Source organism: Ambystoma mexicanum, chromosome 9, assembly GCF_040938575.1.
Source record: "Ambystoma mexicanum isolate Mex_15411 chromosome 9, UKY_AmexF1_1, whole genome shotgun sequence".
NCBI lineage: Eukaryota > Metazoa > Chordata > Amphibia > Caudata > Ambystomatidae > Ambystoma > Ambystoma mexicanum.
The window spans coordinates 391224441-391252356 of NC_090931.1; the positions used below are offsets into that span (position 1 = coordinate 391224441).

At 46.7% G+C, this 27916-nt stretch overlaps 1 protein-coding gene across 1 annotated transcript in view; it reads right to left on the reverse strand.

Moving 5' to 3' along the window:
- Positions 1-2118: 2118 nt before the first annotated feature.
- NIPSNAP2 (nipsnap homolog 2) overlaps positions 2119-27916 on the reverse strand; it is a 572224-nt gene continuing 546426 nt past the window's right edge. The window contains exon 10 of the mRNA XM_069614879.1: positions 2119-3220. Coding sequence (XP_069470980.1) covers positions 3156-3220 — 65 coding nt within the window. The 3' untranslated portion in view covers positions 2119-3155. The remainder of the gene's footprint in view (positions 3221-27916) is intronic.

Sequence of the window (27916 nt, forward strand, 5' to 3'; positions counted from 1 at the left end):
TGAGAATATGCTGCCTACTGTGAGGAGCCATTAATGAGACTCGGACACAAGGGATTGATGGATTTGATCAAAGACTTATTCAAATAAAAAAGGGAGCTGGAAAGACAGGGAGCTGGAAAATAACTGTCCCTGCTCTAAGAGGTGTTTCCCTACCTAAAACCAAAACCAAGTGTCTGTCAATGTCAGAAGATCCAAAGCAAAACTGTCCTGTGCCCAAAGTACTTATCTGGCCCTCACATTCTAAAAAAATCAACTATAAGGTGGAAAGAGAAAATGTCTTTGGCTTTTAGTAGTGTACAAATGTTCAAAAAGGAAATGCGTAACTCCAACACAAAAAGTTCCAGAAGGACAGAGTTCCCTGTTCCATAGGGTAGATCCCTTCCCGGGGATTTCTCTTCACTTTATTTTATATTCAAGAATATCAGTTCCTTAGGTTTCACTTGATCCACAACACACTTGGCTGATGGTTTATATCATGTTAGGATATCTGGCAAACAGGTTGTATGTCCTCTTTAATAGGTTTCCACAGCCCTTTGCTGGTCCTGATGCATCCTTATCAAGACTTCCTTGGGTACTGTATATATTACACACTCATCAACTTAACAATGCCTGGTGTGCTTTCCTTCCAGGGCTTTCTCACATGAACATTCTTGCGACTTGCATTCACCTGGTACACTCTCCTGCCAGAACTTTTCTCACATGTATTCTTGCATTTTTAAACAGCCGTGTACACTCTCCTGCCAGGAATATTCTCATGTGTGCTCTGTGCACACTCAGAAACTTGATCATTCTTTGTTTATTCTGTTCCGTCTTGTCTTACAGGTGTACTGCATACACTCACAAACCGGTCATTCCCTTACGCTTATTCTGTTCTGTCTCTTTAAGAAATGTTTGCCTGTTCATTCTCATGCTCAATTCACGCTAATCTGTTTTGGCAGGGTTGCCAATACACCCCGATGCCCCTCTTCCCTTGGGCGGACTCACTGGCTCTTGCTGGCTTAGGTCGGTTCTTCCGCAGCAAGCCTGTGGTAGTCTTTCGGGGTTCCTCTCCCTTTCACTGTCTCCGCTTCTCAGCCTTGTGCGGCTCCTGCACAGCTGTTAATTGTCTTTCTGGGCTTCGGTGGCGTGGAGGCAGTATTCCAGTACCTGCGACCGCTCAGAAGCCTTCCGTTCACTTCTTGTGTTCTTGCAGCATATTCCTGCTTGCAGTCCGGTCCCTTCTTCCTTCTGGGCGAGCTGGTCAGCTCCACAGACACCTCTCCAGCCCCACGGACCCTCGGTCAGCACTGAGAGAATTAGCATTCTCCAGCCAGAGTGTCAGTCAGCTGGTCTGCCGGTTTAAATCTCCCGGCATCAGACTTGTTCTTGCAACACCTAGAGTGTAGCGTGTGCTCCGATCTCCTAGTGATCCTCATTACTCAGCTCATCTTAGTCACAGTACTTACATTTTTAGGGCAATAGTAGTCTGTTTCTGATAAATTGTATGCAAGTGATCTTAAAAGGCATAGTTTGGAAGAGAGTTTTCAGGAGTCTTGAGAGGCAAGTCAGAGTTTAAGGACTTGTGTACAGATCCTGTGAAAGTGTTTCAGGTACCTTTCCTGGTGGGTGAGGGGGAAGTATGACAATATGCGATTAAGGCAGGGGTAATGGCGGGGGAATACTCATAAGAAAACAGGGGATGCCATGTCTCATCTGATGTCATGACACCCTCCCAAGGACTGCCGCCTCCCCATGTGATCCTCGCTCATATCGCTGCTCCCAGAGCCTCGATCACGTAGCGGCTGCCGTACCCTGGCCACCTGGGGAGAGGTCATTGCCAGGAAGGGAGTGATGACACCATCAGATTCATCACACTACTTAGAAGGACACAGGATCGTGAAGGTTCTGGAATACAAGAGCATCAGAACAATTATCACAAAGACGTAAGGGAGATTTTTTCATCCAGATGGGCTATGGCTTGGTCCAGGGATTTACATGTGCAAAGAATCGCAAAAGAAATTAATTCGATTAATTATAGCATTAAAGTTGATAACTATTTAAAATAGAGAGGAGTCTCAAACACATAGAAGGATCGGGTACCTCTGCCTTCACATTTATTAAAAACAAAACACTATCAAATGATATAAATGATTGCATTTATTTTTGATGCAGGAAAAACATTTGCATATGAATTTTCTATTCACACGTTTTACCAATTGTTTTCTAGTAAAGGTAATTCAAGACAACTATGATATTGAGAAACAATTTCAAGTAGTCAAGTCAAGCACTGTACCACTGGACCAGTATGAAGATGAAACCCAAAAGGACCAGACAATTTAGAAAACTTTATTCTTTTCAGAAGGGTTCTTTCTACATGCAATCTCTTCTTACAAAGGTAAATATACATGTATCAACAAAAGCCACTTAATTATTTCAACACTGCGACTCAAGACCACAGTCATTTTATCGCTAGATAAAATGGAATGCAACAGATTTAACAATGTCAGGTGTCTACAGAACCTCAGACATTGTTTTGCAGCTATCGATTTGCCATAGAAACAGGCTGGTAAGGTTTCCTTTAATTTGTTAGAGATGTCATTAAAACAGACAAATCATCAATCATTAAACTACATCTCTGCCGATTCCATTCTCCGAATGTGAACAAATAAAATGTTTACAGTTGTGTTCTTTTAACAGATTTCCTCAATCTGAAAATCAAGAAATATTTGATTTCCATTTGAAATTCAACAAACACCAGTCTTTACATGTGTACTGCTTTAAAAGTTATAGGACAATGTTTTTGACAAAAAAGTACAGTACGTAATTGCACATGAGACAGATTACCTAAATTCTTTTCCAAAGTGGTCTTAAAGCAGTACATAAAAAAAAAGAAAATGCATTACTTGTGTAACAGATATCCAAGATTACAATTTACAGAGGCGCTTTTATGTTCTCCAATATGTGCAAATAGACCCAAAAGCAGAAAACGTTTACTTTTAACAGTTACATTCGAAACCATACACTGTTGTAGGGTGAGCCGGAGGGATGTGGATGGTAAATAAGTCTTCTTTTACATAGTAAGTACAGTATTACCAAATACAGTACAGGGCTCTTATTGGTAGCCCATCTAACTAATTATTTTCAATTGAGCACAGGTACATTCCGTTACTCGCACGTTACTGAAGTGGGGAAATTTTCAATGGGATCATTATTCGGGATTCCATTTCTTGAATAAGAGGCACTGAAATTAATAGAAATAGCAGTTTAGAACAGATGATATATTCAATACATATATTAAACACACACTAGATAAGATAGTTGCATTGGCAACTCATGTTTATGATTTCCAAACAAAGACTGAGCGCCAGGTGCAGATAAAAGTAATTATCTCTAATGCTTTGTTCATAGACAGATCACAATTTTCAGATGAATAATGCAGGCTCTAACAAAGCAAAGTATCAAGAACACAACTTAATATAATGTCAATGATGCATCGAGCAGCTATGTACAAATATGTGGGTTTACAGTTTTTTTTATTTACCAAGTATACCGCTTCTAGTCGCATTCATATTACAAGATAAAATGTTCGGAAGATGAGCTACAACTAGGACTCCAAGATGAAAGTTTGTTCTAATCTGGCATTTTGCATTTCAAATATTTCAGTTTGCAGAATCCCTCAACATTATTTAGAATGTATTAATGGCCATTTTATTTTTTTTTAACTTTATTTTATACAGTGCAAGACGTACATCATCAGTGACACATGTACAGTAATTCAGAATAGGCAGAAATCTTAAATTTAGCGGTCAGCATACACGCAGTTCATGTAAAGACATACAAGAGTATAGTAAGCATTTCAAAAATACAAGTTAAATGTCCGATCTCCTATTTCACAAATTCTCAGAATAGATTCCAAATGTCCTTAGGTCTACTGCTGGGTGCCATCAGGGATACATAGCATTCCTCTCTCTCTTGTTTGCATGTGTTAATTCTTTAAACCATAGTTTAATGTCTGAGGTGACCTTTGATTTCCAATGGGCTAGAATACATTTTTTGACAAACATCCCAAGTTAAACAATCATCTAATTATTAATGGCTATTTTTTTAAAAAATATTATTGATTTTTCTCATCAGTAACCTGAAATGTTAGCCACTTAGGTTTTTGTACATTGCAAGCGGTTCCTTGACACTACATACCAGGTAAAAAATGCCAGTTGCAAGTTACTAGCGAGCCACGTCGTCACTCCCCACCTCAATTCTACACATAATACACCATTTCTAAATCACCAAGAGACCATCATCATTAGTTAGTGGCAAATGAGCATTTTTAGCCTTGATATTACACTATCATATTAAATCAGTCTTAGATGAAGGCAGGAAGCAAGTGAGTTTTAAATGAGTTTTTAAAATGGTAAACCATGATCTTTTGCCTGAATTGGCTGAGTTAGGAATTCCACATATTATGAACCAGAAAGGAAAATTTTCTCTATTGATAACATCGCTCTCTATATATAGGAATGCCTGCATATATTACAACAGAATCTGAGCGAGCAAGTACAGGCAATTCCATAAATCAGAAACAGTCTCATGCATGTAGGCCCTAATGTGAAATTCAGGGTTTCATTTCACCTGCTGCACAATCTATAGACGTAGCAGCCCACACACAGCAGTAATCTGGCTGCTGCATTTTGTACTTGTTGCAACAAATGCAGCAAGATCTAACGTAATTACTATTCCCAGAGTCTACATTTGTGATTCCTAGTGAAACTGTGGCTTTGACTTTGTAGAAAGTAAAGAAAGGTTTAAGTTAATTACCTAGAACTATTGTTCTGCAGCATGGGTCTGGCATGGATTCCCATGCTCATGAATATGTGTGGTGGCCTGACTCCTATGACCTACCCGCCCTCCCTCCCTCAGATACTTGCATCCACCTTGCAATCAGGAACTCCTGAAGAGGTCTCATGTGAAGCCTGCAGAGGCAAAGGAGGCTGATGCAGGAGGACATCATGCCCAGCAGCAACATGGTGGACCGAACCGTCACCATCCAAGCTGATAAGTGCTGCACTTTGCCTTGTATGGCTCTCATCCTCGCCTGCGAGGTAGACGCCAAACACCTCACTGTGTTGAGTCGGGCACCTAAAAACAGCACGTCCTGAGATTGCTTCAAACAGGACTTTGGCTGGTTTATGGAGAACCCCAACTCTGTCAGCAGACGTACAGTTTTCGCTGTATGTTTGCTTGCCAGAGTGTGTGAGCAGGAATGCACCAGCCAGTCGTCCAGGTAGGGGTATACGGGAATGCCTTATAGACAAAGATGTGCCTGCCACCGGGGCCAGGCACTTCATAAAAACCCTCTGGCCGACTTCAGGCCAAAGGGCAGAGCCTTGAACTGATAGTGCTGACCTTTAACTACGAATCGTAGGAACTTACAGGGTTTCTTGTGATTGGGGAATGTGGAAGTAGGCATCGTCTAGATCAAATAACGCCAGAAATTCTACTTGCTCCATTTGGCCAAGCATGTGTTGCAACGTGACCATCCAGAACATTTGAGGCCAATATTTGTAGAGACGACGCAGATCCAGGATCGGCCTCCAACCCAGTTTTCTTTCAAACCAGAAAGTGTCTGGAATATACTCCAGAGCCCCAGAGACGCTGAGGGACGGGTTCTATTGCCCCCTTCAGTAATATCAGCCACACCTCTTGTAGAAGCTGAAGAGAATAGAGGATAGCACAGGGGCAACGCGCTGTTCTTGGAAGCAAGACCACAAAGAACAACTGAGGTTCGAATCCCCGATCCGCACTTAGAGACCCAAGTCAGGCACGCGATTAGGTGCGTTATAAAAAAAACATTTAAAACAATTAAGCGGTCTGTTTTTCTCGTCGCTGAATCGGAGGAATACGAGGACTCCCATTTTGGAACTCCAAGATGTGTCCTGTCCGAGAGCGTCCAGAACCCATCTGTCCGTGGGGATCTTTTACCACCCGCTGACAAACTTCGCCAGCCAGCCTCCTACTGGGGTGCATATAAGTGGGGGCCCGAGGCCATGGCCAGTTCAGGCCTGCTTGGGTGTTGGAGCTCTGCCCTGCGGGCGGTGCCGCTGATGTCTTCTGCTGCCTTTAGAGCGACGCCTTCTATGCTTGAGCTTATAACCCTCGGAAGACCTTCTTGGTTTTCCTCTGGAAGAGCGAAAGGATGACGGCAGTCGCCGCTGCAAATTTCTCAGGGAGCGTGCCGTCTTCGTGTCTGTCTTTATTGCCTGCAAAGACTCTTTGACTGCCTTGCCATAGAGGGTCTCCCTGTCGAACGACATATCCAGCACCTTAGTTTGAACGTCCTGGCGGAAGTTTATTGCCTTCCACCAACCTTGTCGACACGGACACCCCGTTCCCCATCTGGCGGAAACCCGTGCCCGCGTTGTCCACTGCCACTTTAATGTCGTGGTCGGAGGCCACTTGCCTTTCTTCAAAGAGTTCTAGTGCCTCAACCTTTTCGTCTTCGGGCAGGAAGTCCAGAATAGGACATAGCTTGAACCATAGTTCCCGGTCATATCGGGACAAAATGGCTAGGGTGTTAGATGGCTTAATGGTAGAGGCTGCTGTATAAATTGTCCTCTTGCCCACTGCATTCAGCTTCTGCCACTCCTGGTCCGGAGGTACCATGGCTGCAGACTATGGGGTTGCCAAGCGCTTCCTGGCTGCGGCCGAGACCACCGAATCAGGCGAGGGCTGAGACCTTAAGCACCCGAGTGCTGAATCTGGAACCCTGTACTTTTTCTCCAATCTGCCCCGCTTGATCGGCCCGTACTCTGGTGTCTCATTAGAGCTAGGTCTTCCAGGAAGGGAAGAGACAAGGTCTTTCTTCTCGACTCACGTCCCTGTTACAGGAAGCCTTCTTTCTTAGTCTCCCCGGGAATGAACTGAAACAGTTCAGAGGCCCTTGACATGATAGAATGAAAGGATCCAACTTCGTCCGGTGGGGAGGCCCTATGGGGCTCGTCAGCATGTGGTGTTTCTACGTCAGATGCAATGAAATTGGCATCCTTGGCGGTGCCCGTAGCCATGGTAGCCATGTCTGTGCCTGAGTCCGTGTATGGGGCCAGGGCTCCAAGTGAGGGTCTTCTCTCGAAGAGATGGTGGTGGAGGAGTCGGATGACGCGCAGGCGTAGGTCCCGGTGGCAGCATCCTCTGCTGGATTTCGGTGACCAGTGTGTGCAGTGTTGTAATAATATCCAGCGGCATGCTTCTCGGTCTAGGTGTGAAAGGAGAAAGAGGTGTGGGGTCTGGGCTGAAGAGTCTTCTCTTGCAAGCAGGGGACTCGGGTCCACCGCCCACAGATTTCCCCCCCCCCCTTTGTGATGTGTAGTAATCATTGCGCAGATCATTGCCTCCCTTGTCAGAACTGGAGTAGATCTGCTCCGGCCTATCTGGAGCAGCTCGCAAGTCTACATACTAGAGAAGTTCCAACTGGGGGTGGGGGGGGTCAGTCTCTCTCCCTCACAGGAGGTTGCGGGGTCGGTGCGGTCGCCAGGTCTTTTTCCTGACCCCGGAGTGGCCACTGCCTTAGTTGCTGCCTCTGTATCTCGCCTGAGGGGTAAGGACACTCGTGGAGTGGTTGTCACTACCTTCGTGCGTCCACTCCCCTTCAGTGCTGCCGTAGTGGATGTCGTCGACTTCACCGACTATGTGCTCATTGGTGCTTTCATCGACAGCACCGTTGTTGACTCAATTGACCTGGCAGACTGCAAGGTCTTAGCCACTTTCGACAAGTCCTCTCCGGACTTGTCCCTCTTCGGTTTATCCGTGGACACACAGTTTGGATTGGGTAAGGGACTTTCTCTTTGAAGAGGCCATTTTCGTTGGTAGGCTTACTGTGGAGGCCGACTGATGGAAATTGCCTTTTGCCCGACTCGCATCAGTGGCAAAACCAGTGTCGCAGAGCTTGGCCTTCTCTTGGAGCCCCGCAAGCAGGGCATCCTCAAAGGATCTCCACCTCCTCCCGGAGGGAGTACGCTCCTCTGACCGGACGGTCTTAGATGAGGCTTGACCCTGCCCAGAGGTTGAGTCGGTGGCCTTGCTCGACTTGAGCCACGCCGACAGTCTGCTGTAGTGGTCTTTTGGTTTTCTTAGAGTAACCACGGCACACCTCTCATCCCTCCACATTGTGGTCCGGATGCAGGCAATAAGCATTTATAATGCTGATCTTCCACGAAAACGTTTTTTTAAATACACACTGAAGAGGCTTTGACTTTGCGTCTTTCAGCCGTGACTGGGCAGAAGGAAAGTAGGCCCAAGGCCGGGCCTTCTCGAAACTTCAATGACGATTTGACAGTGGGTGAAGATCTTCGCTGGTAGCGTATCCCCGCAGCCAGTCTCTGTCCTTTAACAAAGAGTATCTAGCAAAAAGCCAAAACTAGTTTTGGGCAAAAATTCGAAATAGCACAAAAATTGCTCAGAGAGCAACTTGAGGACTCCCAACACAACAGTAAATCTAAAGGTGGCCATCAGGGGTGGAGCTTAAGGAGAGGACTGTCATTGGATGGGGGCAGTATGACCCAGAGGCCAGTGATTGGTTTAGAGAAGAAATAAAGTTTTAAAGTGAAACTGTCTTTTCTTTTACCGAGGCTTCCAAGCCTGACGATGGGGAATATTCATGAGCATGTGAATCCATGCCAGACCCTATGATGGAGAAAGGAACAATTCTTTTCAGTGCCCCGAGATGGAAGAATCCTTTTCTTAAACAGAAGCTACAATGAAGTTCAACTCTGTATGAACAAGGGCAGCACATTTCCATACGATTGCTACAGGTTCAAGAGTTTTTCATAGTTCTGTGGGCCATAAACTACTTGGCAAAGTAGCTGTTGTGCCACCTAGGTCTCTGTTTTAGTGGAGAGAGGTGAAAGATATTTGAGCTCATCCACTAGTCTATGAGGAACACGCTATGTGCAAAAGACTGAATAAGTGAGTAATTTGCAGGGAGAGTTGGCATTAAAGGTAGTGTGTCATTGGCCCTTCTATTTGCCTGGGGGTGGATTGGGGGAGGGCTGGTTGGTCATGGGAGTCAGGCAACCACCCACAGATTGAGGCTGGTGCCAAGGGGGTACAGGACACCACACCTCTCACCAGGTCTGTGTTAGTGGGCTGCACTAATCCCAGTCATTGAAGTCCCGTGTCCCTGTATACTCCTGTTGCAGGGAGCCCCCAAGCCCATAGCTGCACCTCACTTGATAGTCCCCCTTTTCAGGCAGCTTTGGGAGAGGAGAATTAGAAAGCCTAGCATATCTGAAAACAGGCTCTCTTATTGGACAGGAGCAAGCACTCAGCTACGCAGAAGCTGTGCGTGGGCAGTTTGCCCTGAGGAGTGCGGTCAACAAGGGTGTCATCCAAGATGGCGGCCAAGCCTAAAGTAAGCTCTGTCCCCATTGCCGCACTCCGGAAGAGTTGCTCCAATCGTGGTGTATGTGCAATAATCACAAACCAGGTCCTACTTGGCATTTGGATAACTCCATGGGTGGGATCAGGTCCAGATAAGAATGCTAGCTACTTTGACTTAGGTCTGAGAAGGGAGGGGTAAGAGAAATTAAAAAGGACAGAGAAGGTGCAGGTGTTTGAAGGAGAAAAAGAAGGATAGGTGGGAGGAGCAAGAAGGTAACAGGAGACGGGAGATTAAATGGGAAAAACAGGGATTGAATTGAAGGACGAAAGAGTGAAAAGAGAACTTGGATGATGGCGAGTTCGGAAAGGAGTGACTGGAGAGAAAAAGGGGGGGGGAGGGGGAGTGACTGGAGAGAAAAAGGGGGGGGAGGGGAAGTGGCCCTCACAAGGACTCAGGAGGAACATCTACGAGGAAGGTTGAAGGAAGTTGAGAGAACACAGAGACAGAAAATAAGGTTTAAGGGGACAGGGCACCCACAAAAGGCTGGGAGGAATATCTTAAAGGAAGGGGACAACCAGGATGCAGGAAAGATGGAAGAGGCAAGAGGCCAACCAGGGCTAGCTGGGTGAAAACATTAGGAAGGCAGTTCTAATCAGTAGGCAAAGGGAAGGGACTGGATAGAAGCATCAGGAAAGTACAAACTAATTTGGACTGAAGCATAGAAGAAAGAAAAGCAAGCACACAGGCTTGCCTGGGCACATAAAAAAGGTGAAGGTACAATCATGTTAAGACGAGAAAGGATACGGGTGCATTAGAGTTGCCCTTAGGCATGAGTGTGTTGCGACCAGTCAAGGAGCGGGAGGACTGGTTGTGAGGGAACAGAGCCAAAACCCTAGGGCAAGGAGGTGATGATCTTCCTGACATCAGGCTTGTAGACCAAGTAAGTTAACCAGATGCCCGAAAGGAGTCCTGTGGGTTTTGCCCACACTTGCGTTGCTCACAAGCTTCCATTGGTGAGCAGATCAAGTATGCAGGTGCATGCAGGCCCCAGAGACCGACAGTAATGGCCTTCCACAGCAAAGAAGGTGAAAAGCAAAATTACCCAAGCCAATTGCATTAAGGTTGAGAAACAGATGACCAGAAGCCTACTTGAGACAAGACAAGTGCTGGTTCACGTCCAAACCCCCAGGACTGAGTAATTGAACTGACCAACCTGTAGGGGAGGGGAGCCCAAGACAGGTTATTGGTATACCATAGACACCACTATTAGCAAGGGGAGAAGATACCTTTTTTGTGATCTACCTGTTAGGAGGGATTTTTTAGAACAGTCAAAAAATTGTGAATGCTCACACAAACACCATAAGGAAAATTACCTCAGTCCAAGTGTGCAAGCTGATGTCCTAAAAGATTGCCTGGAATCCAGGAAACCACCTACCTAGCAACGGTTTTAGTGAGAAAAACCACTCCCACAGCCTTTAGGCTAATCTGTAGGCATTCCCCTGCTGCTTAGTCAGACTACCTCCTCAGAGGGAGAAGAAACAAATGTAGGTCTACCAGTTTCTCCCGGCTCAATCCAAGGCCATCTATGATTTTAGAGTTTGAGTGATATGGCATGATGGGAAGAGTGGTTAAGGGAAAAAGCATATGAGCAAAGTGTTCCACAAAATGGCAAATGAATACACTGGCAAATTTCCGACTCCCTGGAGCAGAATGGGTCCCATTTGCAGTTTGACAAAGTAAACAAATTCATCCTCAGAACCGTCTCAAAAGAAACCTGGGACATCGCCACATACTAGATCTGTCTCATGATTATTGGAGTTCTGTCTGGTCTGGGAATCCTCCGGAATAGTGTACTTCTTTGCTAGGTGAGTCAGTAAAAGTGAAAAGTTGCATCTGGAAGCCCAGCAAATAATCACATCTGAGCACTGGAGCTTTTACCATGTCACCTTAACTGTAGATAATACAACTCCACCAGCATGGTGGTGCAGGCTGTGACTGTCAATATTAAATCGTGCATATTCCCCTCCAGTAGACAGAACATAAGTGATTGGATGCTTGGGGGAAGAAGGTGTTTGCGTCAGGCAGCACAGTCCTTCAATGCTGTGAACGCTTCTTGCACCGCAACGACTTTTGGCCTATGGTCCGCTATGGCGAACACGGCTGAGAATATTCCTGAGGGGGAGATCAGGGACGGCTTCCTAGCTATGGTCACAGACTGCAGGGAAGCTTCCCGATAGATTTTGCAATTTGGGTTGGACAGGGCTGACTGCATGGGCAGGTGTCCATTGCCACAGGTGCAATGCTCTGGTGTCACTCATGGATGAGGGCATCCAGATTCGCACAGGATGTCCAGGCTAAGCTCCTGGACATGCCCTTTGATGGCCAAAATGTGTTTAGGGTTAAAGTTGATGATGCCCTACAGAAATTCCAGTCAAGCGGCACAGCAAAGTCGTTGGGCCTAGTCGTGCAGCCGTCCCTCACATCCTCTACAAGAGACAGTGGGTATCGTCCCTCAGGCTCCTACACCCAGAGGGGTTGTGGCCAGGCCACCCTTTGAAGTCTGCTGGGCAGAGGTCCCCCCCAGAGGAGGAACAGCAGCTGCCACAGTCCCTTTAGCACCTCAAGGGGCCAAATCTCTGGCTTTCTGCCACAGTTTCCTTGTGGGGCGAGCAGAGAGAGGGGGAACTTTCCCTGTCCAGCACAGAATGGGTCAAGACCACATCCGATGCTTGAGCCTTGCAGATCATTCAACAGGGTTTCTGCTCCCTTCAGCGTCCTCAGAGCCATGGGCCTTACACTGCCACCTTAACCCTGGATCCCATCCTCTTGGAGGGGTACTATGTCATTCTTCCGCTTTCTAAAGGTCACACATAAAAAGACCGATTTACTTCAGTTGATTTTGTGCGGCCCTCAGAAAGCGGAAAATGGAAACAACCAAGGCATTTTTTTGTTTTTAATTCAGAGGGGGAGGAGGGAGAGTTTAACCCCCCCACTCCGAAGCACCCCTTGGCTCCTTGGCGCTCTGCTCCCCAACCGCATACACACGTTTTCCTCCACACACACACACACACACACACACACACACACACACACACACACACGCACACACACACACTTACCTCACACTCCCCCCAAGGCTCGTCCCTTCAGTCTCTCTCTGCCAGTCAGGCCCTGCGCTCACTCTTGAAGGGCTCTGGACCTTTTATTCTGTCCATTAACCCTGGTTCTGGATTTTCTGGTGACCTTGGCCCAAGCGGGCCTGGAAATTGGCACTTTTAAGGGATACCTCGCTGCCATTTCGGGTTTCAAGAGGTCCCCGGAAACAGGACTGGTTCTTAATCATCATCACTGTCAAGCAGATCTTGCTGGTTTTGTGGAACCAGTTTCCTCTACACCAGTTTGTCTCGTGTGGGATTTGAATTTGGTTTCGACATATCTGATGGAAGCTCCGTTTGAGCCTACCATTCATGTTCCATTAGACTGTTCACCCGAAGGTGATTTTCCTGTTTGCCACCACTACTGCAAGAAATGCGAGCAACCTCCAGGTACCATTACCGGTTTAATTTCCCTACTTAGTTTTGTTCAAGGCAAAGGTGAGAGTAAGACACCCTTTTCTCCCAAAGGTGGGCTCGGATTTTAATCTCTCAAAAGAACCATCTTCCTGTATTATTCCTCTGCCTCATCCTTCTACGCTAGAGGAGCGATTCCATCAGCTCAGCTCAGGGCCCACACCGGGTCCAGCTGATGGAATCGCTCTCTTGGAAGAGAGGCTAGGAAAGAGCTCTAGCTTTTCATTGGTTACGCTGGTGCTTGTGCTGGCAGGGCTGTGACCAAACAGAACCTGCCAAGGTGGATCCATCTCTGCATCTTGGAAAGCTATGATCTGACTGGAAAGGATATGCTCAAGGGTCTAAGAGTCCAGTCAAGCAGAGGGGTGGCTGCTACTACTGCCATCCGGTAACGTGGATGTGTCTGCTCATGTTCGCTAAGCCTTAATGCTTGGATTCCCTTTTGGGACCAGATGCCCGCTTTGTACGGCTGTACTCCAGAGTTTTCTGGTCTAGGTGGTGTCCTTGCTCTCCTCCAGATGTCTGTACTGCTTTGGGAGTCTACAATAGATGAGGAACCTGTGAGAGGAAGAAATCCATTAGAAGAACAAATGGCGTACTTCTCGGTATTGTTCTTTCTGATGGTTGTTCCTCCCATGGATTCCTCATCGCCCTTCCTACCTACCCTTCTAGTGGAATAGCTAATAAACAATCGGTTCCGCATAGCTGCAGTGTCAGAGTGCTATGCAAAAAGGCTGGAAATGAGGTCACTGGGTGCAGGCGGCCCCTTGCTGCGCCCTCTGGCAGCCAAAACGTTTCTGAAGAGCAGCTGTGCTGTGGATAGGATTAACAGATTGGAGGAAGGAGTGCAATACAACAGGCAGTTCTGGACAAAAACTAAGCCAAGGGCATTTTTTCTCTGTGGAGATGGTGCAAAGTATTAGATGTTGTACTCTTCCATCCGTGTGCAATACTGCAGTTAATTACTATCCTATGACTCATTAAGCCGGCCTGCTTTGTCTATACTTCTGGTACCCCAGGCAAGACTTCACAAAATCCTTGCAGAGTCATCAAATGGAGCAGATACAAAGCCGCACTGCACCGCTGGCGGCGGAAAGGTTTTCAAAGAGCAGCTGTGCTGTAAATAAGATCAGAGGAGGAATCCGTGGGCAGAAGATCCATCAGAGAGAACATTACCCCAGAGGCAAGTAATTTGTTCATTAATGTAGGTGCTGCAATGGCACAAAGTAAGATGTGATATTAAGGGTGTGCATTAGCTTGTACAGCATTCTGCAAGTGTTCTACAGAGGAATTTCAACCACTGATTGAAATAGAACAGCTTTTATCTCCTGCACCGAAGATGACCTCTGCTAGGATTAAATACCCTGAGGTTTGATGTTCGGCAAAACGAAATAGTTAATTTGCAAAGCTACCCCACTATCCCGTAGTGTATAAATCTTTGGCAATGCCTCAATGATTTGAAGGTATGCATTCTACAGCTTCAACATTCATGGCCTGAACAATTATAGCTATGCCCACCATTCTGACCTTTTCATCAAGAACTAGAGATCCAGACTACAGTGTAGACATTCTTCCGTTTCAAGTACTATTTAATAGCAACAGTAGCATCCTTTGCCACATTTGCTTCAATGGCCTTCTCTGTGTGCCCTTTTATGAGCAGTTTCAATCAATCATTCATGAACCTTTATTCGACTTTAATATATATAATAAAAACATAAAACAATAAAAACATGAAATTTGGTAAAACACTACTTATCCAACGTCTCAAATATAGAGTAAAATTGACGACAAAAAAGTAAGACACTCCCTGGTTAATGCGAAACAATCACAAATAAATAGAGTACATTCTTAATAGATTACAGGTTGTAGATTAAGCATTTTGGTCAATATTTTTCTTGAAACATTCATGGATTAAAGTGCTTAAGCGTGCCCTTAGGACACTCAATGATAAAGTGCTTCTAGTGCTCAAAAACGTGAACAGTAAAGTGCAATTATGTCTCCATGGCACAAGAAAATAAAACTACAATCCGATTCACATATAACTTAAACAGTTTGTGGTGGCGTAGCATGTAGGCTCATTACACAAGCAAGTGTTTCCAACCAAGCTCTGAGTATAAACTTTGTCACTGCACGTACTACATTCCCTATCACTTGCATGTATAGTAATTATAGTGCTTAGAAAAGTGCACAATAAAGTGCAATTATCTGACACTAGTGAAATGAAATAGAGGCACAATTTGGTTTAGGCATAACTTATCAATTTGCGGTGGCCTAAACTGTAGGTGTCTTTATACAAGCGAGCCTTCTTAGCAAAGTTGTGTATAAACTTTGCCATTACACATACATTACTATCGCTTGTAGACTTGCACAGTCATAGCATTTCCAATACAATGTACATTATTTCTAAGCAAAGGTTTCAGGTAATAAGACCTGTAGACTGTATTCTGAACAAAACAAAAAAATAAGTAGACTACTACCACTACAGCACGGATACATGCTGTTTTGTAACTGGGTCCATGATTTTGTAAAGAATGTGAATTTAGGTGTCCTCATTCAAAATCTTAGGTATGGGGATGTAGCCAGTGGAGGAGAAACATTGTCCAAATAGTCCTCTTACCCCAATCCTGTTTTGCAGTGCCAGTAGGACTGCCCTACCGATAGTTGTGCACACATAGCCATAATTCTTGTCTATAATGAAGTGAAAACGGTCTTAGCTAGTGCTTTGTTGCGTCATTGATGTCACTGGGTAGATCAGCATTTTGTGTAATTGCCAGGAAATACCTCAAAAGGTCATACACTTGCCTGGGAAAGCTGCTGCTTCCGCGCTCTAGTGTAAGGGAACTGCATAGTTAAGTCCACATCCTTGGTGCCAGAAAGTCTAGGTGTGAGGCAAAAGTGAAACCAGTAGTTGTCCCCAATTGAAGATGGCTGTTTGGATGGTGCGTATCCTTACCATTGGGTGGGCTTGGACTTACAGCCAGCTTGAACTTTGGATAAGAAGAGGACCTCTTCAGCAATTTCTTCAGATCATCATTCCAGTATCCCTCGAAGAGCAGCCAGCTGAATGTCTGAATACTACTCCTGAAGTGGCACAGCATCCCTTCCAGTAGGTAGCCCATTGAAGACCTGCTCCTCTGCCTGATCATCGAAAACCCTGATCAGTGCTTCCTTGGACTAGTGGGACCAACTAGTCTCAAAGCCTACGAGTATCCAGCCCTTTAGAGCCATCGGTAGTGTTCCTGGACTGCCTGGTGGACTGACTAGCTTGCTTGTGGTGTACCTCGGCAGAAGCATCAACAGTCCACATTCGAGTGCAGAAATGTGATGGTCACCAGCTTTTGTCACTAGTAGCCTTCTCCCCAGATTCAAATGTCCACATTCAAGGGAATCTTTTATTTATTTTATTTGTAGTGCGCGTAGACAAGGCCCGCAGGCATAGCGCCAGAACCAGACAACACAAATACAAAAAGCGCGGTTAGGGAATGAGTGACTTAAGTATCAATCAGGAGGGAACACCCAACTAGGACAGTCCTGAGATCATGTTTGAATTTTTCAAAGATCGGGCATGCGCTTAAATCAGGGGGCTGATCTTTCCACTATCTGGGTGCTGGGTGTGGAAATGATCTCTGAGCCACTAATGAAAGATTAGTGCTGGGAATGGACAGGAGATGGGAATGATTAGAACAAAGAGTTCTCCTTACAGGTAGGCATTTAAGTCTATTGACCAGATATCTCTGACTTTTCCCATAGAGGCATCTGTGCAATGCAGAGGGTCTGATAGGCCACGAGTCTTTCCACAGGGATCCAGTGCAGAGCTCTCCTGGTTTTTGTAATATGGACCAACTTTTAAAATCTTCCAGCACCCTCGCTGCATTATTCTGTATAACCTGGAGGCGGGCTAGTTCACCTTTACAGATGCCCTGAAGGAGGCTTGCGCAGTAGTCCATGCGAGTGCCAATAATTGCCCTGGAAATAGTGGTGCAATTTAACCGATTGAGGAAGGGTCTGATTTATGCTAATAGCTTTAGGTGGTAGGCCAAACTAGCAACAAGGCTACTGATGTGTGCAGTCAGATAGTTCTTGGTCCAGGACTACACCCAGCGTTTTGACTTTTGTAAGGGTCGCTATGGTGTGGTCCGCGATACTAAATGTCTTATATTCAGTCCCGAGTATCCTTAACTGGGCCGCTGTGCCTGTAATCATCAGTTCTTTTTTACGTGCATTAAGTGCAAGCCCATTGGTAACCATCCAGGATTCAATCTGGTTGTAGGTGTTGATCATGAGTGTGGCTTTAGTATGGTTGCCAGAGGGTGAGGAGACACTTATCTGCGTAGTTTGCATATAGGATACCTTCTTCTTACAACCTTTATAAAATGGGTATGTAAAAATGGTAAAAATGTTGAGCTCCCTGCTGTACTCTGCATGGGACCGGATAGTTGTTGGCCATGGCATTGTTATGAAAAACCTTTGCTACTCACCCTGCTAAAAAGGAGTTGAACCAGACGGCTGCGTTGGGGGGGGGGGGGGGTGGAAGGCTGAGTCACAGAGCCTGTGCACCAATATTTTATGGTCTACTACGCCAAAAGCTGTGGACTATTGAAAAGCATCAGCAACACTGTATTGGCCTTGTCGAAGTGGTGTACGAGGTTGGATTTAAGATGAAGCAGGGTGGATTGAGTGCTATGAGCATTCCTAACGCCGGTTTGTTTGTGGCCCCTGAGGTTGAGAGATTCCAGGAATTCTTGTATCTGCAAGTGTGCCACTTTGTCCAGAATCTTCAGCAAGAATGGAAAATTGGTGATGGGGCAATAGTTCTCCAACAGTGATGGATCTAGGGATGTTTTTTTCAGTAATGGAGAAATCCAGGCCTGCTTAATGAGACTTGGGACATTTTCTCGAAAAGAGCAGTTGATGAACTTGTTGATTACGGGAGTAAGTTGTGCAGCACAAGCTTTAACAACCACTGCCGGACACATGTCCCGTTTACATGTAGTGGGTTTAAGGCGGGAAAGTACCCCTGAAACATCTAGTTTGGTTACTTCATGTAATGAGAAAGGTGGGAACGTGGGTGGGGGCAGCCGATTCTTTTTGCCGTATCCCGAGTGGAAGCAGGAGCTGTGCATTTGGTACAAACCCTTTCTCGGATTGAGTCAACCTTGCTAATCACGGTTTGCTGAATATGGGTACACCATTCGGCATCTTTGGTAATTTTGACTGAGGCAGGGCAATTCAAGCTCTTTCAAGATTTTAAACAGTTCTCTAGTGTTAGAAGATGCCTCCTCGATTGTAGTGTCTTATGAATTTTTTTGCCTCACACACAGCTGTTTTGTAAAGTTTAGCGGCCCATGTGTATTTCTGTTGGTTGTCTAGAGTCTGGCATCGTGTCCAATGCTGAAAAGTCTTTTTTATATGTGACCTGAGTTTTTGTATTTCCTCTGAAAACCAATCTTAGAGGGTGTGGTCTTCACTAGGTGTCTCTTTTCAGGGGTCAGTTGGTTCACTGCTGTGGGACGCATAGACTGGTATGCTTCGGCCAAGTCATTTGCACAGGTCAAATCAGGGAGGTTCTGAAGTGTGGGCAGAAGGAGTGGTTCTAATGCTGCCACAGAGTTTGCGTAGCTTCCTATATTTAATCCAGTCCCCGGCACCTGCATTTTTAATGGGCTTACAGGTCAGGGCACAGAAAAGTGTATAAAAAAGTGGCTGGACCAGGGAAAGAGCAACACTTTGATGTTTGAGGTCAACCCTGTGGGTGGCCAGCCAGTCCAACATTCTACCTTTAACATGGGTGGCGACCTTCACATGCTGGAGAAACTCTAGTGCTGTCAGTGTGGAGTTGACAGAGTTAGCCAGGTTATCTGTGGAAGTCCCAGGTTCAGACCTCCCAGGAAAATCACTTTGGAAAGGGGTTTAAGAGGTGGGAAGGATCGGGTTACTGAAATGAATTAGAAAGTCCGGCATTTTTTCAGGAGGATGATAAATGAGAATGTTAATGGTGGGGTCGGTGTCTGTGGAGAGCTTGATACATAAAATTTCACATTCTGCCATGACAACACCCAGAACTTGATGCACTTGGAGCGAAGCTTGGTAGATCAGTGCAACACCCCCCACCCCTTGTGCGGGCCGTCAGCTGCATGAAGCCAACTTTCTGTAAGAGCACAAAGATCAATGTCAAGATCCTTAATATAGACTGCCATTTCTACTGCGTGCTTAACAAAAGAGCAAGTGTTATGCATAACGCATTAGAGGGAGTTGGGTTTAGGTCTCAGAGGACGTTGGTTGGTTCTAGTATCATGGTTTGTGGGAATGACTTCAGGCTGGGGGCGGTGGTGGAGAATGCTGCCATCAGGAGGCTGTGTTGGAAGAGGGGTCGATGCCCCTAAAATGTTTGTTTGCTTCTAGAGTTGTCTCTGTAGTGTTATTGGTAGACCCTGCCTTGTCCTGCAGAACAACCCCTTTGGGGGGGTGGAGGGAGTCACAGAGAGGACTGTGGCTCTTATGGCTGCATGAGCATGTACAGCATCAAGAGCGGACATAATAGTGTTGCATGGAAAGCAAGGACTGGGTAGAAGGGCTTCCCGATGAGGAGCTGCACTCCTATTCCTTCCCCTTCCTTACCCGGACGTAAACCTACGTCACCCAGCCTCACAGACAGAACACGCCCGCCTGGGGAAGCTGCTGTGACTGGAAGGACTCCGGTCGTTGCCTGTGTGCAGAGACAGTCGCCGGAACTCTCCTTCCTCCAACTTGTGCAGTGTCCTGAAGAGGTCTGTCTGCATCAGTGGATTCTGCCTTTCTTCTCCAAAGAAAGTTGCATCTTGCATGCCATAGAACCAGAAGAATCCTAGAACCTGCAACTCCTCTGCACCTCTTGATGGAACAAACAGCGGCAGGTCGAGCCCAGACGATCCCCAAAATAATCTGGGAATATTGGAATCAGGGGGGTAAGTAAACCCAGTGTGCCTGTCTCCCCTTCCCCTCCAACCGGTCCCTCATAGGATAACATTGGGAACAAGTCTCATTCCACTCACTTTGGTAGTCAAACCAAAGTCAGTTATCCTGCCCCTGGGTTAGCCTTGGGCCTGGAAGAAAGGAAAACACGTACTTACCTTTGGTAAAATTGTAGAACTTAAAAAACCAACAAAAGCTTATTGAATCCCACCTACGGAGACGTCATTCTGGTGAGAAACGTGGCTCCTGTGACATTTGGGTACAAGGCTCGATTAATCTTAGGGTTTGGACTTTTTCAAGTTAGGGCATTGTCTTGTGATCTGGTTCCCATCATTACTGCATTTAAAATACTTGCCTTCTTTGCTGCTTAGGTTATTTGATGTATAATTGAACCTATGGCGAATTGTATATATTTATAGTGTTGAGCGATAATACCACCTACTAGATTAATTTTCCATTGTGTTCAGTAGGCCTAATAACTATTTTAACCGTCTAAATTGAATTATTGTGTACCATACTGTGTGAACTCATTGGCAGCACCTGACCCCACACTCACTCTCCTGAGAATAAGCCTTGACTGCTCTCCATTGCTACCTTGATTGGTTTTTGGCTTATTCATTTTATTTATTGGGTTTTTATAATGCGCCAATACAGCAAACCGCGTTTCAAAGCCCCACAAGCCAAAAGGAGGTTGGGTGGGTGGAGGGGGGGGGGGGGTAAGACAGGGATGTTGACTGCCAAAAATGTTCCTACTAGCATTGTGTCATTTGGATCGTTCAAGTGCAGTAACAAGAAGTGCAAGGACGGGGCTGGATCAGGCTCAGTAGGAGTGCAATCCCCGCCAGGCTAGTGCAGGGAGGAGGTAGCCCAGTAGGGCAAGTGGTGGTCACAGTAGAACTAAGTGGTTGGGTAAATTAGTCGAGGAGGGCCTGGTGCCTTGTAAAACTCAGACGCACTAGGCAGCCAGTCAAAATGCAGCAGTGGGGGACATTAGCAGAGGAGAGTGAAGGAAGAAGAGAAAAGGAGGGCCTTGAGAAGCTTCCGGAACTTAAGAAAATCCGGCTCAAGCCTGAGAGGGGCAGGGAGGCTCCTGTGGAAGAGATATACTTCCCACTCTGCTTGGAACAGCATCTGATCAGCAGAGAGTTGGAGCTAGCAGACCGAAGGGCTCTAGAAGGGGGGTATTTAGGGAGAGAGTTTGGAGGTAGCGGGGCCCCAGACCCCAGAAAGCCTTGTGGATGATGCAGTGGGTCTTGAGCGTGATCCTTGCATCAACCGGGAGCCAGTGGAGAGATTTTAGGGCTGGAGTGATGCAGTCCCTGCGCTTGAGGCCAAGGATATGTTTTGCAGCCCTAGTCTGGATTAGTTGGAGGGGGGGGAATTGATTGAGGAAGAGGCTGTTGCAGTAGTCCATCTAGCTTAGAGAGGACCAGAGCTCTGGAGACAATGAGTTTCTGGAGGAATGTGAGGAAAGGGAGAAAGCCTCTTAGGAGGTGCAACTGAAAGTGGGCATTCTTGGCAAGATCTGCGATGTGAGGAGAGAAGGAGAGAGGAGTCGAAGACACCAAGGTTCTTTGCCTCACAAGAGGGTGAGGAGCGGGGACCAATGGAGGGTGGCCAGAGAGTAGGAGGGAAGGAGTAGCTCAGTCTTGCTGGCATTAAGGCAGAGATAATTAGAAGTAAACCATGCCTGAATAGCAGTCAGACAGGCATGAGAGAGGAAGAAGATGAGAAAGTGGAGGGAAGCTTGAAGGAGAGCTGCATGTCGTCTGCATAACACTGGAAGTGAGGAAACAAGGACGCAATCAAATGGACTAGAGGGGCAAGGTAGATGTTGAAGAGCCACATGGCAAGAGTGATGGGGAGAAAAGGGCCCAGTTGAACGGGGGAAGGTTGGTCAGAGAGTAAGGAGGTCAACCAATCCAGTGCCGGGTCTGTGATGCAAAGGGTATCTCAGAACCGATTTATAAGGGTGGCATGATTGACCATATCAAAGGCAGGGGAAATGTCAATAAGGATGAGAACGGAATGAGAGTTGGAAATCGAGATTTGAGAGCAAGTCATCACTGTGGTTTAGGAGTGCAGTCTCTGTGCCTCTTGCTGCTCTGAAACCAGACTGGTGGTCGGGAAACAACCAACAGATTCAGTGTGATTGATCAGCTGGGAGATGACCAGCTTCTCCAAGAGTTTGCCCAAGAAAGGGGTATGGAGATAGAGCGGTAGTTAGACGGGCAGGAGCGGTCGACAGAAGGCTTTGAGGAGAGGGTGCACAAGGGAGTGGTTGAGAGGTAGTGGGAAGGAGCAAGTGGCAAAGGAGTGATTGCACAAATCAGCCAAGGCTGGAGCAAGGGATGCAATGTTGTCCATGATCATTCCAGGAGAGCAGGGGAGAACCTGTTTGAAGGAGACTTTCATAGAGCAGACTTCTCTAGAGAACTCATCAGGTGGTACGGGCGAGAAAGAGGAGAGCAAGAGGGAAAGGGGGGCCAGAAAGTGCGAGGGAGAAGGGAGGGGTGACGAGGAGAGAGGTAACAATGCCCTGTGTTTTGGTTATAAAGTTAGAGGCCAGTGCAGAGGGTCAGGGATGGCAGGAGAGATGGACTGCAGTAGGATTGGCAAGTTTCTTGCAGATTTTGAACAGTTCCGCCGTGTTGGTGGCCCCAGAGATGCGGGCTTGGATATAGGCATTCTTCTTCGAGCAGAGTCTGTAATGTCTTTGAGGGAGGCGGCAGGCTAATCTGTCAGAGGAGGTGCTCGAGGACTGCCACTTCCGCTCAGCAACTCTGCACTTGCGCTTCAGAGAGGCTAGGTCGGAATCATACCCGGTGTTGCGCTTTGAGGCAGGCTTTACGTGGATCCTCATGATAGGAGCAAGGATGTCCAGAGTATTGGAGATGGAGAGGTGAAGGTTAGCAAGGGCTGTGTCAGTTGAGTCAGTGGCCGGAGTGGGAGGGGGAATGAAAGTGGCAGCAAAAGCAGCAACAGACACTCGCTTCATTGGTCGAATGACAGAGGAGACTGGCTGAGAGGGCAGAGGCTTAGCCAGGGCACCAAAGAGATCAAGGTGAGAGGACATGGTCAGACCAGGAGAAGGGTGAAGTCTGTTGAGATGAGGGCATTCAAGGTGTGTCCGGCGCAGTGCATCAGACCAAAAGGAAGAATGGTGAGGGAAAGTCACAGAGGCTGCATTAGGAGAGTGAGGGTGAATATTGGAGTCTGCGAGAAAGAAAAGCTTGGAGGTGGAAGCCAGGAGAGAAGAGGCGAGGTCGGACCACTTCAAAAGGAAGAGGGAGACAGGAACAGGGGTCCTGTAGATGGTGGCAAGAGACAGCGAGAGTATTGGAGAGACACCAAGCCTGCAGACAAGGCATTCGAGGGAGGTCTAGGTGGGTACAACAGTAGAAGGTAACCATTTGTGGAACATCCAGGTCACTCTGCCCCACAGCTGGTTAGGCCTGGTTTTAGAGGATCTTGTAGCCCTCCCAGAGGAGCGTGTCAAAAATAGTGACAGAGCTGGCAGTGAACCATGTCTCAGTGAGAGCAAGGAAGTCAAGGTCGAACCTCTCAAGAGTCCCCTGTTAACTATAACAGGGTGGCCTCCTAAAATCTGTCCAGCCCTGGGCCTTGAGCAATTGTCAAACAAGAGTCACAGATTAGAAAAATGTTTCACTTACTTAGAAATGTGTCAATACATCAAGTTCTCCCACTGGATAACCTAGGACATAGTCAATAGGTATGTGCAGTTACTGTGACACAAATCGGTTAAGTATTTACATACCAGTTCCCTGAAGAAAAGAACCATCACTGACAGTGCTCCAGTTAAGATTGAGGTGGGAGAATTTTACGCATGATTTTTCAAATTAGAGCGTAAATGCAATTTCAAGAGAGTAAAAATGAGTTTTCTCCTCTGCAAGAGAGTAAAATGTATCCAACATACACCCAATGCACATGTAAAATCAGACTCCTAGCCCAAAAGAGTTGTAGATCAAAGTTGGCTTTAACCATTTTATTACACTTGTAAGTTATTGGCAGAATATTTTCCACAAGTACCTGGTACTTACACAGCTTCATTTTCAAAATTCTAGAGCCTAGAAACTCTTAAGAACTACTATAGATTGAGACTGATGTTTTGCCTGCAGAGGGAGTGTGAGTAAGCAATTGTTTAGCATATGATTTACTTACAGCAACTTGCACACATAATCTTAGCCAAAGTCACAAACTGCTAATCTACCTTTCCCGCTGTCTGCTGCAGGAAATTAATGTGGATCGCCAGACACTAGTTGGCAATATCACTTCAAATAACCAAAAAGTGCATGCAAGCTGAATCGCATTATGGTAGACATATTTATAGTTTTACTGGTTCATTGTTTGTGTACAAAGCCAAACACCATAATTAAGGCAATTACAGTTAGGAAGAAATGCAGGCAAGTGCATAAGTTGAAGACTGGTCCCAAAGCCCTACTTCAACACTAAAGTGTGTGATCAGGGACAAATACTTTTGCCACTATGCCTTTTTAGCCAAAATAGAAATTGCTACTACAATTGATTTATTTCCAACTAGTTACTACTAAAAAAGCCTGACTGGCCTCCGTTCCACTGTTCGACCTGTAGCATTAATAGTAGTGACCATTTATATAATGCACATGACAAAGATTGTCTCTTGGCTTACTCCTTGCTGCTTGTTTAATATAACTTCACATGAACTCCGAGTATTAAAAACTTGTCTGTACCTTCCCCCATCTTCTACTTCCATCCTAGGAGAGCAGTCTTGATTGCCCGATAGGTTTCCTCCTAGATAGCCAAGAATCTGCATCTCGGGCATAACACGCATCACAGCAAACTCAGCCCATGACCGCTAATCACATCAGTGGTGGAAGTGGAAAAAAGGAACTAGTGGTTCTCTGGTTGCATCCAAAAAGGAGGGAGTAGGAATGCCGGACAGATGGGGTGGGAGGCAGGGTGGAGTAGGGGGACAGGGGACCAGGATCACAAGCCTTGGCTGAACAGTGAAGCAGGGATTTTAATCCACTCTGCAAATTTGACCACATACCTTCCAAGTGTTACTCAGTACTACAAATAGTTTGGATTTCAAGGCCTACAGTAATTATGTCTTAAAGAGTTTACTTCCAAAAACAAATTGCATAATCACACCACATGGCAACATGTAAATCCTTACATCAACATGTTAAGCCTGAATGGTAAACTCGAAGTCCGAAAAATCTAGTTAACCCCACTGTACTTTCAGTGATTTAATAAAAGAAGTTGTGTAATACCGGAGCAGGACAATTTGGCGCTGCCATTTCGGTGGTGGCCGATTTGGTGCGGCCGATTGGCCGCAGTGCCTGTTTTGGTGCGCCCATTTCAGCACGACCAGTTTGCCGCGGGGATGTTCGGGTACCAGGATGTTTTGGCACGGGTTTTGGCATGGGAGGCCTGCTGTCCTGTGGGGTGGAGGGGGGGTTCTGGGAGGAGGACATGCCGACTCTGAGCCCAGGATAGGAGTCTGGAGTCTGGTCACTTGCACCTCCCAGCTGATGCTTCATTGCGGCTCCGGGATCTTTCTTTCCCTTGTCCTCTTGGTTCTGCTCCGTCGCTGGCTTTCACCCGCTTGTGTCGTGCGGGTTGGGACAGTCACTGCCTTCCCAGCGCAACATCCACTTGTGTAGTTCAAGGTGTGCAAACAACGGGCCTGGGTCACCTCTACTTATCTGCAGGGCCAGTGCCATTTTCAGCTGAGGGGGCTGCCGAGCTGAGTCTGTGTCGGCTGATGACCTCCGAGAGCCTTGAGGGATCAGGCCCGCTGCCCCACTGGCGCTTCGTAGGCACTCCACATGTCCTGGCGAGCATGCTCAGAGCGGCCTGGAAAATGAACCAGTGTCCTTCATGCACCAGTATGGGAGGCATCTCCGTGATGCCCGCTGTCCTGTGGATGCAACAGGTGGGCTGGGGGGACGTCAGTCTTAAACATCTACTGATCTGGAAGATCAGGCTACCCCCACGGCACCAGCGGTGCTTGCCTCTCTTTTCTCGTAGATCCTTCCGTGCCGCCCTGGATGAAAAAAACAGCTTGCCAGAAAACCTAGAATATTACTCAGCTGGCATTTGGGTGCAAACATGCTCCGATGAAAATGCCATTCTTCCTTTCCCTGCCGTTCTTCGTCCGCGGATTGGTGTGCCCTCTGTCCTGTGGAGGTGAGGGGTGGGCTGGGGCAAAGTCCTTTCTAAACTGCAGTTATCAGAGTGGTCTGGCTACCCCCCGCAACGGCTGTGTTTGTCTTTCTCTTCCCTCGTGACCATTCATTTTCGCCACACGTCACTGGCTGTTTTTTGCATTTCGTCTCCCTTCCCTTTATACGGGCATTCCTGTGGGAAAACGTGCATCGTTTTAACAGCAAATTTCTTTTTTCACTGCAGTTTCCCGTCCTCGAATTACTAGGCATTCTGTGTCACAAGCTGTGTGATCCTGGTGCACTTCCCCTGCGCCCCAAGCAGAGCACCGCCGGGGCAGGGTGGGTGGCTGGCAGAGTGAGGGGGCTGGCGTGCTGGCTCTCACAGCAGTTGCTCATGCAGGCTCTGCTCCGGTCCCACACCCACAATTATTTTCAAATGCAACACGTTAACATTACCTGCCAACGTGCTGCATTTGAAAAGAATTATTCTTTTGAATTTGGCATGAGGGAGTTTAGACGTGGCTGCAATGTCAGCCACACCCAAACGTCCCTCACGCCAAATCAACGGCGCCAGAAAGGCTTCTGCGCCAAAATGGGCACTCCGAACTGGCCACTGCACCAAAGCGGTCGCGCCGAAACGGGATGTACCGGTGTAATACACTCCAATATGGAGATTATTGCCCTCTAATGCCATCTAGTGGAGGAAAGTATGCTTTTTAATGAAAATAAATACAGCGTAAACAGTACGCAGAAGACAATTAAATGCTCCGTAATGTCTATAATTACATGCGTATAAAGGCAAGATACACACCTTATCTGTAGGGCTGATCACCGATTTAGTGACTCAAAGGGTCCCCGCTACGAGAGTCCCATATCCAGGTTCCACCACCAAGCATTGGCAAAGCCAACAGGTTGGGCTTTTGTGTAGACATGGGATATGCATTAGCCGACACTACCATAAGGGTACTACCTGTCCAATAAGATACCTTGCCCTACGACGGTGTCTACCAATCTAATACCTATACATAAGCACAAACTGATGCTTTTGCCAATGCTTGTTTTTAATAGGCCTTCAGTGCAAGGATGCACACACACACTGCTTATAAATCAAGTGGCTGAAGGCACCCATGGTTAAAACTGGTTTAGTGCACCAATAACGCATTTACAACTGTGATTAAGCAATGTGCCCTCGGACGACTGTTAAGAAAGAACACTGGCAGGCCAAAGTTTAATGTTACTGCTTGATAGAGCTAGCTCAGAGATCCTACGAGTATGTGTTTTGGATGGGGAGGGGCCAGTACTGGGTTAGAAGGGCCGTACTGGGCTAGAAGGGCCATAGGCATTAGCATGGCAACGGCCAGTCAATGGGTGGGTAAACAACCAAACACCCACAAGCTGCGTGTCCTTTCCTCAGAACCCACCTCTCTCCTAGTTGCACTCAAATGCCATAGTTTTTGGCTTATAAGTGGCACTTAAGCACCACCTAATAGCCAGTATGGGTGCAGGGATACTGCAGGAGATTTACGGGGTCCTACCCAGTTGTCGCCACCACTTGCTCACGGGACACTTGTGGGAGTTTCCTCTGGTCAAGAGCGCTTTGCTGTACGGGAATTGCGTTGGACAAGGAATGTTCCAGTAGCAGCAGTCCTGGCTTTCTTGAAGGTTCTCTCTGGGCTTTTGGAATGGAGTTTCAGTGGTTGACTGAAGAACTGCTCCAAAACCTCCCTAGATAAACAAAATGCTGAGTTGGGGAAAAGCCAGCCCACCTATCGGGGAACATGTACCAATCCGGGATAACCACCTTGGAGACACCAAAGATGTTGGTCAAGGGAAGGATGTGGATTAGTGTGTCTGAAACACAAAGGAGGCTCGTC